General features: G+C 45.0%; 1 protein-coding gene across 1 annotated transcript in view; it reads right to left on the bottom strand.

Annotated features, from left to right (window-relative positions):
• The window catches only part of ANTXR1 (ANTXR cell adhesion molecule 1), a 259,626-nt gene extending 248,526 nt beyond the window's left edge, over positions 1–11,100 (bottom strand). The window contains exon 1 of the mRNA XM_038746895.1: positions 10,819–11,100. Within this exon, the coding sequence (XP_038602823.1) occupies positions 10,819–10,976 (158 nt within the window). The 5' untranslated portion in view covers positions 10,977–11,100. The remainder of the gene's footprint in view (positions 1–10,818) is intronic.
• Between the last annotated feature and the right edge of the window lie 1,166 nt (positions 11,101–12,266).

The following is a 12,266-nucleotide window of genomic DNA, read 5'->3' as shown; positions in this document are numbered from 1 at the left end:
CCCAGCGTTGATTTTTAGACTGTGAGCCCACTGTTGGGTAGGGACTGTCTCTACGTTGCCAACTTGTACTTCCCAAGCGCTTAGTACAGTGCTCTGCACACAGTAAGTGCTCAATAAATACGATTGATTGATTGATTGATTGATTGATTGATCTAAGCGCTGGGGGAGATACAAGTTAATCAGATTGTCCCACATGGGGCTCACAGTCTTAATCCCCATTGTTCTCAAGGAATTTGTGATTTAGTGGGACACATAGACACGGAATAATTCACATCTAGAGAGAAAAATAATAATAATAATATTGGCATTTGTTAAGCGCTTACTATGTGCAAAGCACTGTTCTAAGCGCTGGGGGAGATACATGGTGATCAGGTTGTACCATGTGGGCATTTAGACTGTGAGCCCACTGTTGGGTAGGGACTGTCTCTATATGTTGCTAATTTGTACTTCCCAAGCATTTAGTACAGTGCTCTGCACATAGTAAGCGCTCAGTAAATACGACTGATGATGATGATGATGTGGGGCTCACAGTCTTCATCCCCATTTTACAGATGAGGTCACTGAGGCTCAGAGAAGTTAAGTGACTTGCCCAAGGTCACACAGCAGACATGTGGTGGAGCTGGGATTCGAACCCAAGACCTCTGACTCCAAAGCCCATGCTCTTTCCACTGAGCCATTCTCTAATTCTAATTCTCTAACCCCTTCTTCCCACTTCTCTAAAAAGTGAGTGGGAAAATGGATACCGAAGAATAATAATACCAATAATAGTAATGATGGCATTGAAGCTCTTACTATATGCAATGCACTGTTCTAAGCGCTGGGGAGGTTACAAGGTGATCAGGTTGTCCCACAGGGGAATCACAGGCTTTAATCTCCATTTTACAGATGAGGGAACTGAGGCCCAGAGAAGTTAGGTGACTTGCCCAAAGCCACACAGCTGACAGTTGGCAGAGCCGGGATTTGAACCCATGACCTTTGACTCCAAAGCCCGGGCTCTTTCCACTGAGCCACGATGACTTAGGGGTCCAAAAGCATTTGTCGGTTGAAATGTACAGCCGTGGCCCGGTGGCAGGCCGACCTGAGTGCGAAGGTAGTGGAACTGCGCTACCGGGGAAGCTGGAAAAGCGATAGGACTCGGAGAAATGGATGATCATCATCATCATCATCATCAATCATATTTATTGAGTGCTTACTATGTGCAGAGCACTGTACTAAGCGCTTGGGAAGTACAAATTGGCAACACATAGAGACAGTCCCTACCCAACAGTGAATAAGGATGATGAATAAGGGAAGGCCTCCTGGAGCAGGTGTGGCTTCTGAAGGTCTTTGAAGATAATAATAATAATAATAATAATAATAATAGCATTTATTAAGCGCTTACTATCTGCAAAGCACTGTTCTAAGCGCTGGGGGGAATACAAGGTGATCAGGTTGTCCCACGTGGGGCTCACAGTCGTCATCCCCATCTTACAGATGAGGGAACTGAGGCCCCGCGAAGTGAAGTGACTTGCCCAAAGTCACACAGCTGACATTGGCAGAGCGGGGATTTGAACCCATGACCTCTGACTCCAAAGCCCGGGCTCTTCCCACTGAGCCATGCTGCTTCTCTCAGCACCAGGCACTATCCTAAGCGCACGGGAAGATAAAAGCTGATAATAATAATAATAATTAGGATACTTGTCAAGTCCTGTATTCATTCATTCATTCAATCGTATTTATTGAGCGCTTACTGTGTGCAGAGCACTGTACTAAGCGCTTGGGAAGTACAAGTCGGCAACAGATAAGGACGGTCCCTACCCAACAACGGGCTCACAGTCTAGAAGGGGGAGACAGACAACAAGCGCTTAGTACAAGGTCACCTTGTAACCGTCCCAGCGCTTAGAACAGTGCTTTGCACATAGTAAGCGCTTAATAAATGCCATTATTATTATTATTATTATTGTTACAAGGCGCTTAGTACAGTGCTCTGCATACAGTAAGCACTCAATCAATACGATTGAATGAACAAAACAAAACATGTGGACAGGTGTGAACTGTACTAAGCGCTGGGGTGGATACCCGCTAATTGGGATGGACACAGTCCCTGTCACCCCATGGGGCTCCCCATTTTACAGAGGAGGGAACTGAGGCCCAGTGAAGTGACTTACCCAAGGTCACACAGCAGACACGTGGCGGAGCCGGGATTAGAATCCAGGACCTTCTGATTCCTAGGCCAGTGCTCTATCCTCTAAACCACGCTGCTTCCCATAATGGATACAGTCCCTGTTTCCCATGGGGCTCACGTTCTTCACCCCCATTTTACAGATGAGGGAACTGAGGCCCGGAAAAATGAAGTGACTTTGCCCAAGGTCATACAGCAGACAATTAGGGGAGCCGGAATTAGAACCCAGGTCCTTCTGACTCCCAGTCTGGGCTCTACCCACTAAGCTCCACCGCCTCCTTCATAAGGGACTGTTATAATAATAATAATAATAATAATGGTGGCATTTGTTAAGCGCTTACTATGTGCAAAGCACTGTTCTAAGCGCTGGGGGATACAAGGTGATCAGGTTGTCCCACTTGGGGCTCACAGTCTTCATCCCCATTTTACAGATGGGGTCACTAAGGCACAGAGAAGTTAAGTGACTTGCCCATGGTCACACAGCTGACAAGTGGCTGAGTCAGGACCCGAACCCATGACCACTGTGAGCCCGTTGTTGGGTAGGGACCGTCTCTATCCGTTGCCGACTTGTACTTCCCAAGCGCTTAGTCCAGTGCTCTGCACACAGTAAGCGCTCAATAAATTCATTCATTCATTGTCGTACTTATTGAGCGCTTACTGTGTGCAGAGCACTGGACTAAGCGCTTGGGAAGTACAAGTCGGCAACATATAGAGACGGTCCCTACCCAACAGCGGGCTAACAGTCTAGAATGATGATGATGATGATGATGATGATGATGATGGCATTTATTAAGCGCTTACTATGTGCAAAGCACTGTTCTAAGTGCTGGGGAGGTTACAAGGTGATCAGGTTGTCCCACAGGGGGCTCACAGTCTTAATCCCCATTTTACAGATGAGGTCACTGAGGCCCCAGAGAAGTGAAGTGACTTGCCCAAAGTCACACAGCTGACAGTTGGTGGAGCCGGGATTTGAACCCATGACCTCTGACTCCAAAGCCCGGGCTCTCTCCAACAGACGACAAAACGAAACATATGAACAAAATAAAAGAAATAGGATAAATATGTACAAATAAAATAGAGTAATAAATACGTACAAACATATATACAACATCATCATCATCAATCGTATTTATTGAGCGCTTACTATGTGCAGAGCACTGTACTAAGCTCTTGGGAAGTACAAATTGGCAACATATAGAGACAGTCTATACTCAATCAATAAATATGATTGAGTGAATGAATGAACAGTTGGTCAATATGGCAGCGAGAAGAGTGAAGTGGATTTATGTGAAAATCACGAGGCTTTATTTTACTGGAGTGAAAAGAAGTTTTTTTATAATCCTGTCAGAGCAACCCAAGTCTCCACCCAGGCAAGATGAAGCAATTATTATTATATTTTGATGGGATTTGTTAAACTCTCGTGATGTGTCAGACACTTCACCGAGCGCTGGGGTATCATCATCAATCGTATTTATTGAGCGCTTACTGTGTGCAGAGCACTGGACTAAGCGCTTGGGAAGTACAAGCTGGCAACATATAGAGACAGTCCCTGCCCAACAGTGGGCTCACAGTCTAAAAGGACTAAAAGGATTAAAAGGATAAATAGAATAAATATGTACAAATGAAATAAATAGAGTAATAAATACGTACAAACATATATACATGTATACTCAATCAATAAATATGATTAAGTGAATGAATGAACAGCTGGTCAATATGGCAGTGAGAAGAGTGAAGCGGATTTATGTGAAAATCACGAGGCTTTATTTTACTGGAGTGAAAAGAAGTTTTTTTATAATCCTGTCAGGGCAACCCAAGTCTCCACCCAGGTAAGATGAAGCAATTATTATTATATTTTGATGGGATTTGTTAAACTCTCGTGATGTGTCAGACACTTCACCGAGCGCTGGGGTATCATCATCAATCGTATTTATTGAGCGCTTACTGTGTGCAGAGCACTGGACTAAGCGCTTGGGAAGTACAAGTTGGCAACACAAGTAGACACAAGCTAGACAAGTAGACACAAGCTAATCAGGTTGGACACAGTCCCTGTCCCACGTGGGGCTCACGGACTGAATCCCCATTTTCCTAATAATAATAATAATAATAATAATAATAATGGCATTTATTAAGCGCTTACTACGTGCGCTTATTACGTGGGGCAGGAGCTGTGATTACCTTGGATCTTCTCCAGTGCTTAGAACAGTGCTTGGCATATAGTAAGTGATTAACAAATCCATAATTGTAATGATAATAATCATTATTATTATTTTAACACATAATGCCACTACATGACCTACAGAAGCAGTGTTGTTGGGTAGGGACCATCTTTATATGTTGCCGACTTGTACTTCCCAAGCGCTTAGTACAGGTCCTGGATTCGAATCCCGGCTGTTCTAAAAGCTGGGGAGGTTACAAGGCGATCAGGTTGCCCCCCGGGGGGCTCACAGTCTTCATCCCCATTTTACAGATGAAGGAACTGAGGCCCGGAGAAATGAAGCGACTCGCCCAAAGTCACCCGGCTGACAGTTGACGGAGCCGAGATTTGAACCCATGACCTCTGACTCCAAAGCCCGGGCTCCTTGCATTGAGCCACGCTGCTTCTCCAAGATGAGGAAACTGAGGCCTAGAGAAGTGAAATGACACTCCCAAGGTCACACAACAGACAAGGGGCCAGGATGAGAACCGAGCTTGGGCGCCATCCACTAGGCCACACTGCTTCTCTATGTCATGTAGTGGCACTATGCGTTAAAATAATAATAATGATTATTATCATTACGATTATGGATTTGTTAATCACTTATTATATGCCAAGCACTGTTCTAAGCACTGGAGAAGATCCAAGGTAATCAAGTTGGACACGGCTCCTGCCCCACATAATAATGATGATGACGGTATTTGTTAAGCGCTTACTATGTACCAAGCACTGTTTTAAGCACTGGCGGGGATACAAGGTAATAATAATAATAATAATGGTATTTATTAAGCGCTTACTATGTGCAAAGCACTGTTCTAAGCGCTGGCGAGTTTACAAGGTGATCAGGTTGTCCCACGGGGGGCTCACAGTCTTCATCCCCATTTTCCAGATGAGGGAACTGAGGCCCAGAGAAGGGAAGTGACTTGCCCAAAGTCACCCAGCTGACAAGATGCGGAGCCGGGATTTGAACCCATGACTTCTGACTCCAGGAAGCGCTTAAGAAATGTACCTGTATATATGTTTGTACATATTTATTACTCTATTTATTTTATTTGTACATATCTATTCTATTTATTTTATTTTGTTAGTACGTTTGGTTTTGTTCTCTGTCTCCCCCTTTTAGACTGTGAGCCCACTGTTGGGTAGGGACTGTCTCTAGATGTTGCCAATTTGTACTTCCCAAGCGCTTAGTACAGTGCTCTGCACATAGTAAGCGCTCAATAAATACGATTGATGATGATGAAATGCCATTATTACTATGATTATTAATAATCATAGTAATAATGGTATTTATTTAGTGCTTCCTAGGTGCCAAGAAATATACTAAGCGCTGAGGTAGATACAAGAAGCAACTTGACTCAGTGGAAAGGGCACAGACTTGGGAGTCAGAGGGTGTGGGTTCTAATCAGCGTGGCTCAGTGGAAAGAGCTCCGGCTTGGGAGTCAGAGGTCATGGGTTCTAATCCCGACTCCGCCACTTGTCAGCTGTGTGACTTCGGGCAAGTCACTTCACTTCTCTGTGCCTCAGTTCCCTCATCTATAAAATGGGGATTAAGACTGTGAGCCCCATGTGGGACAACATGATGACCTTGTATCCCCCCCGGCGCTTAGAACGGTGCTTGGCACATAGTAAGCGCTTAACAAATGCAGTCATTCTTCTTCTTATTATTAATCCTAGCTCCGCCACACATCTGCTGTGTGACCTCGGACAAGTTACTTCCCTCCTCTGGGCCTCAGTGGCCTCATCTGTAAAATGGGGATTGAGACTGTGAGCCCCACGCGGGACAGGGACTGTGTCCAACCCGATTTGCTTCTATCCATCCCAGCGCTTAGTACAGTGCCCGCCGCACGATGAGTGCTTAACAAACGCCACAATTATTATTATAATTGTTAGTATTACAAGGTAGTCAGGGTGGACACAGTCCCCCTCCCACATGGGGCTCACCGCCTAATAATAATAATGATAATGATGGCATTTTATTAAGCGCTTACTATGTGCCAAGCACTGTTCTAAGCGCTGGGGGGATACAAAGACATCAGGTTGTCCCATGTGGGGCTCACAGTCTTCATCCCCATTAAGGAGGAGGGAGAACAACGATTGAATCCCCATTTTACAGATGAGGTAACCAAAGCCCAGAGAAGTTAAGTGACTTGCCCAAGGTCACTCAGCCAAGACAAGTAGGAGAGATCCTCGGAATCTCAAGCCTCAGAATGTTTCCCCGTAGGCCATGGATCACGTCGACTATCAATCAATCAATCAATCAATCGTATTTATTGAGCGCTTTATTGTGTGCAGAGCACTGTACTAAGCGCTTGGGAAGTCCAGGTCGGCAACATCTAGAGATGGTCCCTACCCAACAGTGGGCTCGCAGTCTAAAAGGGGGAGACAGAGAACAAAACCAAACATACTAACAAAATAAAATAAATAGAATAGATATGTACAAGTAAAATGAATAAATTAAATAGAGTAATAAATATGTACAAACATATATACATATATACTAGCTCTTTTGAACTCTGAGGAGCGCTTAGAGCAGTGCTCTGCACGTAATAGGCACCTCAAGGGAAAGGATAATGTCAATCACCTCTATTGTACTCTCTCCCACGCTCTCAGTACAGTGCTCAGAGCATAGTAGATGCCCAGTCAGTACTCGCGACTGATTGATTCATTCATCCAATCGTATTTATTGAGCGCTTATTGGGAGCAGAGCACTGTACTAAGCACTTGGAAAGTACAATTCAGCGACAAATAGAGACAATCCCTACCCAACAACAGGCTCACAGTCTATAAGGGGGAGATTTGCTGTGTCATCTAGTAAGAACGGCTCATTTCTCACATATAAAAATAATTATGGTATTTATTAATAATAATAATGGTATCTGTTAAGCGCTTACTACGTGCAAAGCACCGTTCTAAGTGCTGGGGGGATACAAGGTGATCAGGCCGTCACACGTGGGGCTCACAGTCTTAATCTCCATTTTACAGATGAGGGAACTGAGGCACAGAGAAGTTAAGCGACTTGTCCAAAGTCACACAGCTGACAAGTGGCGGAGCCGGGATTTGAACCCATGACCTCTGACTCCAAAGCCCGGGCTCTTTCCACTGAGCCACGCGTGCTTACTACGTGCCAAGCACTGTTAAAAGCTCTGGGGTGGATACAAGGTCATCGGATTGTCCCACATGGGGCTCACAGTCTTCATCCCCATTTTCCAGATGAGGTAATTTTCCATTTTCCCATTTTCCATTCCCATTTTCCACTGAGGCACAGAGGAGATAAGTGATTTGCCCAAGATCACACAACAGATAATTGACGGAGCCGGGATTAGAACCCGCGTCCTCTGACTCCCAAGCCCCTGCTCTTGCGACTAAGCCACGGTGTTGCCAGGCCTATTTTCCCAAATTATCCCTGCGTTTTCCCAGAAATAAAGAGTTAAAAACCGGCTGGGGAATCTAGACTTCGGGAAACCGGTTTGCTTCCTTTCAGACTCACTGGAGGAGGAGAGAGGCAGAAAGCGGCCTGGCTCAGTGGAAAGAGACTGGGCTTGGGAGTCAGAGGTCTTGGGTTCTAATCCCGGCTCTGCCACTTGTCAGCTATGTGACTTTGGGCAAGTCACTTCACTTCTCTGTGCCTCAGTTACCTCATCTGTAAAATGGGGATTAAGACTGGGACAACCTGATCACATTGTATCCCCCTGCTCCCCGGTGCTTAGAAAAGTGCCTGGCACATAGTAAGTGCTTAAAAAAATACCAAAATTATTATTATTAATGGGCAGAGAGCCAAAATGGAAATTCTTGCCTCCTCTGTGCCTCAGTTCCCTCATCTGTAAAATGGGGATTAAATCGTATTCCCTCCTCCTTAGATTGTGAATCCCATGAAGCCCGGAGACTGGGTCCAATGTGATTCTATTCACCCCGGCTCTTAGAACAGTGCTTGGCACAAAGTGCTTAAAAAAATACCAAAATTATTATTATTATTAATGGGCAGAGAGCCAAAATGGAAATTCTTGCCTCTTCTGTGCCTCAGTTCCCTCATCTATAAAATGGGGATTAAATCCTATTCCCTCCTCCTTAGATTGTGAGTCCCATGAAGGCCGGAGACTGGGTCCAACATGATTTTATTCACCCCGGCTCTTAGAACAGTGCTTGGCACATACTTAAGTGCTTAAAAAAATACCAAAATTATTATTATTATTATTAATGGGCAGAGAGCCAAAGTGGAAATTCTTGCCTCTTCTGTGCCTCAGTTCCCTCATCTGTAAAATGGGGATTAAATCCTATTCCTTCCTCCTTAGATTGTGAGTCCCATGAAGGCCGGAGACTTGGTCCAAAGTGATTCTATTCACCCCGGCTCTTAGAACAGTGCTTGGCACATAGTAAGTGCTTAAAAAAATGCCAAAATTATTATTATTATTAATAATAATAATAATAATAATAATAATGGGCAGAGAGCCCTTAAAAAGATACCAAAATTATTATTATTATTAATGGGCAGAGAGCCAAAATGGAAATTCTTGCCTCCTCTGTGCCTCAGTTCCCTCATCTGTAAAATGGGGATTAAATCCTATTCCCTCCTCCTTAGATTGTGAGTCTCATGAAGGCGGGAGACTGGGTCCAACGTGATTTTTTCACCCCGGCTCTTAGAACAGTGCTTGGCACAGAGTAAGCGCTCAATAAATACCGCAATCATCATTATTAGCAAGCGCTTAACAAATACTGTAATAAACAGCCTGGCCTAGTGGATAGAGCCCGGAGCTGGGAGTCAGAAGGTCGTGGGTTCTAATCCCGACTCCACCACGTCTGCTGTGGGACCTTGGGCAAGTCACTCCACTTCCCTGTGCCTCGGTCACCTCATCTGTAAAATGGGGATGGAGACGGTGAGCCCCGCATGGGACAGGGACTGTGTCCAACCCGATCTGTTTGTGTCCACCCCAGTGGTTAGTACAGTGCCTGACACATAGTAAGCGCTTAACAAATGCCATAATCATTAACAAATACTGTAATTACTATCATTAAACTGAACTGGGGATCAAGATCGTGAGCCCCAAGAGGACTGGGACTGTGCTTGACCTGATTACTCTGTATATGCCCCAGCGCTTAGGAGAGTGCTTAGCACATAGTAAGTGCTTAACAAATACCACAATTATTGTTACTACTAGTAATAATAATAATAATGACATTTGTTAAGTACTTATTATGTGCCAGGCACTCTACTAAACGCTGGGGTGGATATAAGCAAATATTATTATTATTAACAAATACCATAATTATCATTATTAATAATAATAATGGTGGCATTTGTTAAGCACCTCCTACGTGCAAAGCACTGTTCTAAGCACTGGGAGGATGCAAGGTGATCAGATTGTACCACGTGGGGCTCACAGTCTTCATCCCCATGTTACAGATGAGGTAACTGAGGCACAGAGAATGATGATGATGATGATGATGATGGCATTTATTAAGCGCTTACTATGTGCAAAGCACTGTTCTAAGCGCTGGGAGGATACGAGGTGATCAGATTGTCCCACGTGGGGCTCACAGTCTTCATCCCCATTTTACAGATGAGGGAACTGAGGCACAGAGAATGATGATGATGATGATGGCATTTATTAAGCACTTACTATGTGCAAAGCACTGTTCTAAGCGCTGGGAGGATACAAGGTGATCAGATTGTCCCTGGTGGGGCTCACAGTCAATCAATCAATCAATCAATCAATCAATCAATCGTATTTATTGAGCACTTACTGTGTGCAGAGCACTGTACTAAGCGCTTGGGAAGTACAAGTTGGCAACATATAGAGACAGTCCCTACCCAACGGTGGGCTCACAGTCTTCATCCCCATTTTCCAGAAGAGGTAACTGAGGCCCAGAGAAGTGAAGTGACTTGCCCAAAGTCACACAGCTGACAATTGGCGGAGCAGGGATTTGAACCCAGACCTCTGTCTCCCAAGACGGGGTTCTTTCCATTGAGCCACGTATTAGTAAGCGCTTAACAAATACCATAATTATTAAAAGTAAGTAACGGCCCGTTTCTATCCCGCTGGATGGGGGCCAGCGGAGAGGCCCCATCCCAAAAAAAGGATTCGCTCTGTGGGAGCTCAAGAGTAGAAGCAGCTTAAAACTTCCCAGCTGCTGCCTGGAAAACCGGGACACTGTCGGGATGCGCCCAGGATCCCTTGAGTACCCCCGCATCCTTATCCGAGGTAGAAAATCAGAAACAGCTGGTGTTTCGAAGCCAGGGTAGGATGGCGGGGGGGACGTTGGAAGCTAGTCCCTGGACAATCAATCAATCAATCAATCGTATTTATTGAGCGCTTACTGTGTGCAGAGCACTGTACTAAGCGCTTGGGAAGTACAAGTTGGCAACAGATAGAGACGGTCCCTACCCAACAATGGGTTCACGGTCTTGGACAGTGGACAAATGGACGGTTCTTTCCCAAGTCAAATAACCAAACCCACTTACTTGTCTAAAATGAAATACAGGTCAAAGCCTCCATAACAGGCAGGTACTTCTTTGTCCCTATTTCCTCCGGATCCAGAAGCACAGGCAAACACCAAAGCGGCCAGGAAAAGACGCTGGAAGCCAATCTTCAGTCCTCTCCTCTCCACAACAGCCATCATATCCAAAGAGAGGAGCCCAAATCTCCCTTTTTCCCAAATCTGCAGCTTCGCCCGGAGCCCCTAGGAATAAGCCATTCACCGTTACCCTTGCGGGGTAACTTCTTTTTTTTATTTTTCCTTTTCCTCCTGCAACTTCCCTGGAAACAATTCGGAGGAGCACTGCAAACTTTCCTCCTCCTCCTCTGGGTTTCAGATTTCAAGATCCACAGGATTGGTTTGGCTCCCTGATTCCTTTTTTGTTCCCCTCCTTCCCTTTTTGTAAGGGACTTCCCGTCACTTTGAGGGAGCAGGGTGTGAAAGTTAAAAGGCGATGGAGTTTTGCGGCGAAGACCGCTGCGGATTTGGGCCTCCTCGTAGGGGATTAATTGAGGAGCCCCTTTCCCAGAAATGTAGCCGAGGAAACTTCCTCTTGCAACAAAAGGAAGTTCATTCATTCAGTCAGTCGTATTTATTGAGCGCTTACTGTGTGCTGAGCACTGGACTAAGCGCTTGGGAAGGACAAGCTGGCGACGTCTAGAGACGGTCCCTACCCAACAGCGGGCTCACGGTCGAGAAGGGGGAGATCATCGTCATCATCATCATCATCAATCGTATTTATTGAGTGCTTACTATGTGCAGAGCACTGTACTAAGCGCTTGGGAAGTACAAATTGGCAACACATAGAGACAGTCCCTACCCAACAGTGGGCTCACAGTCTAAAAGATCACTGTTGGTTGGTACTCTTACGGGCACCTGGAGCAGCTGGGAAGTCAGAAGGACCTGGGTTCTAATCCTGACTCCGCCCCTTGTCTGCTGTGTGACCTTTTGCAAGTCGCTTCACTTCTCTGGGCCTCAGTTCCCTCATCTGGAAAATGGGTGGTGGGGGGGTGACCGGGAGCCCCACGTGGGACAACCTGATGACCTTGTATCTACCCCAGCGCTTAGAACAGTGCTTGACACATAGTAAGCACTTAACAAGTACTATAGTTATTATTCTTTCAATCAATTCATCAATCATATTGATCGAGTATATATGTTTGTACATATTTTTTTACTCTATTTATTTATTTATTTATTTATTTTATTTGTACGTATCTATTCTATTTATTTTATTTTGTTAGTATGTTTGGTTTTGTTCTCTGTCTCCCCCTTTTAGACTGTGAGCCCACTGGTGGGTAGGGACTGTCTCTATATGTTGCCAATTTGTACTTCCCAAGTGCTTAGTACAGTGCTCTGCACATAGTAAGCGCTCAATAAATACGATTGATGATGATGATGATGATGACTGTTCCTTCATTTATTCGTATTTAT

The sequence above is a fragment of the Tachyglossus aculeatus genome, chromosome 5, assembly GCF_015852505.1.
Source record: "Tachyglossus aculeatus isolate mTacAcu1 chromosome 5, mTacAcu1.pri, whole genome shotgun sequence".
Taxonomy (NCBI): domain Eukaryota; kingdom Metazoa; phylum Chordata; class Mammalia; order Monotremata; family Tachyglossidae; genus Tachyglossus; species Tachyglossus aculeatus.
Note: the sequence above shows the minus strand (reverse complement) of the source record. Positions and strands in the feature narration are given on the sequence as shown.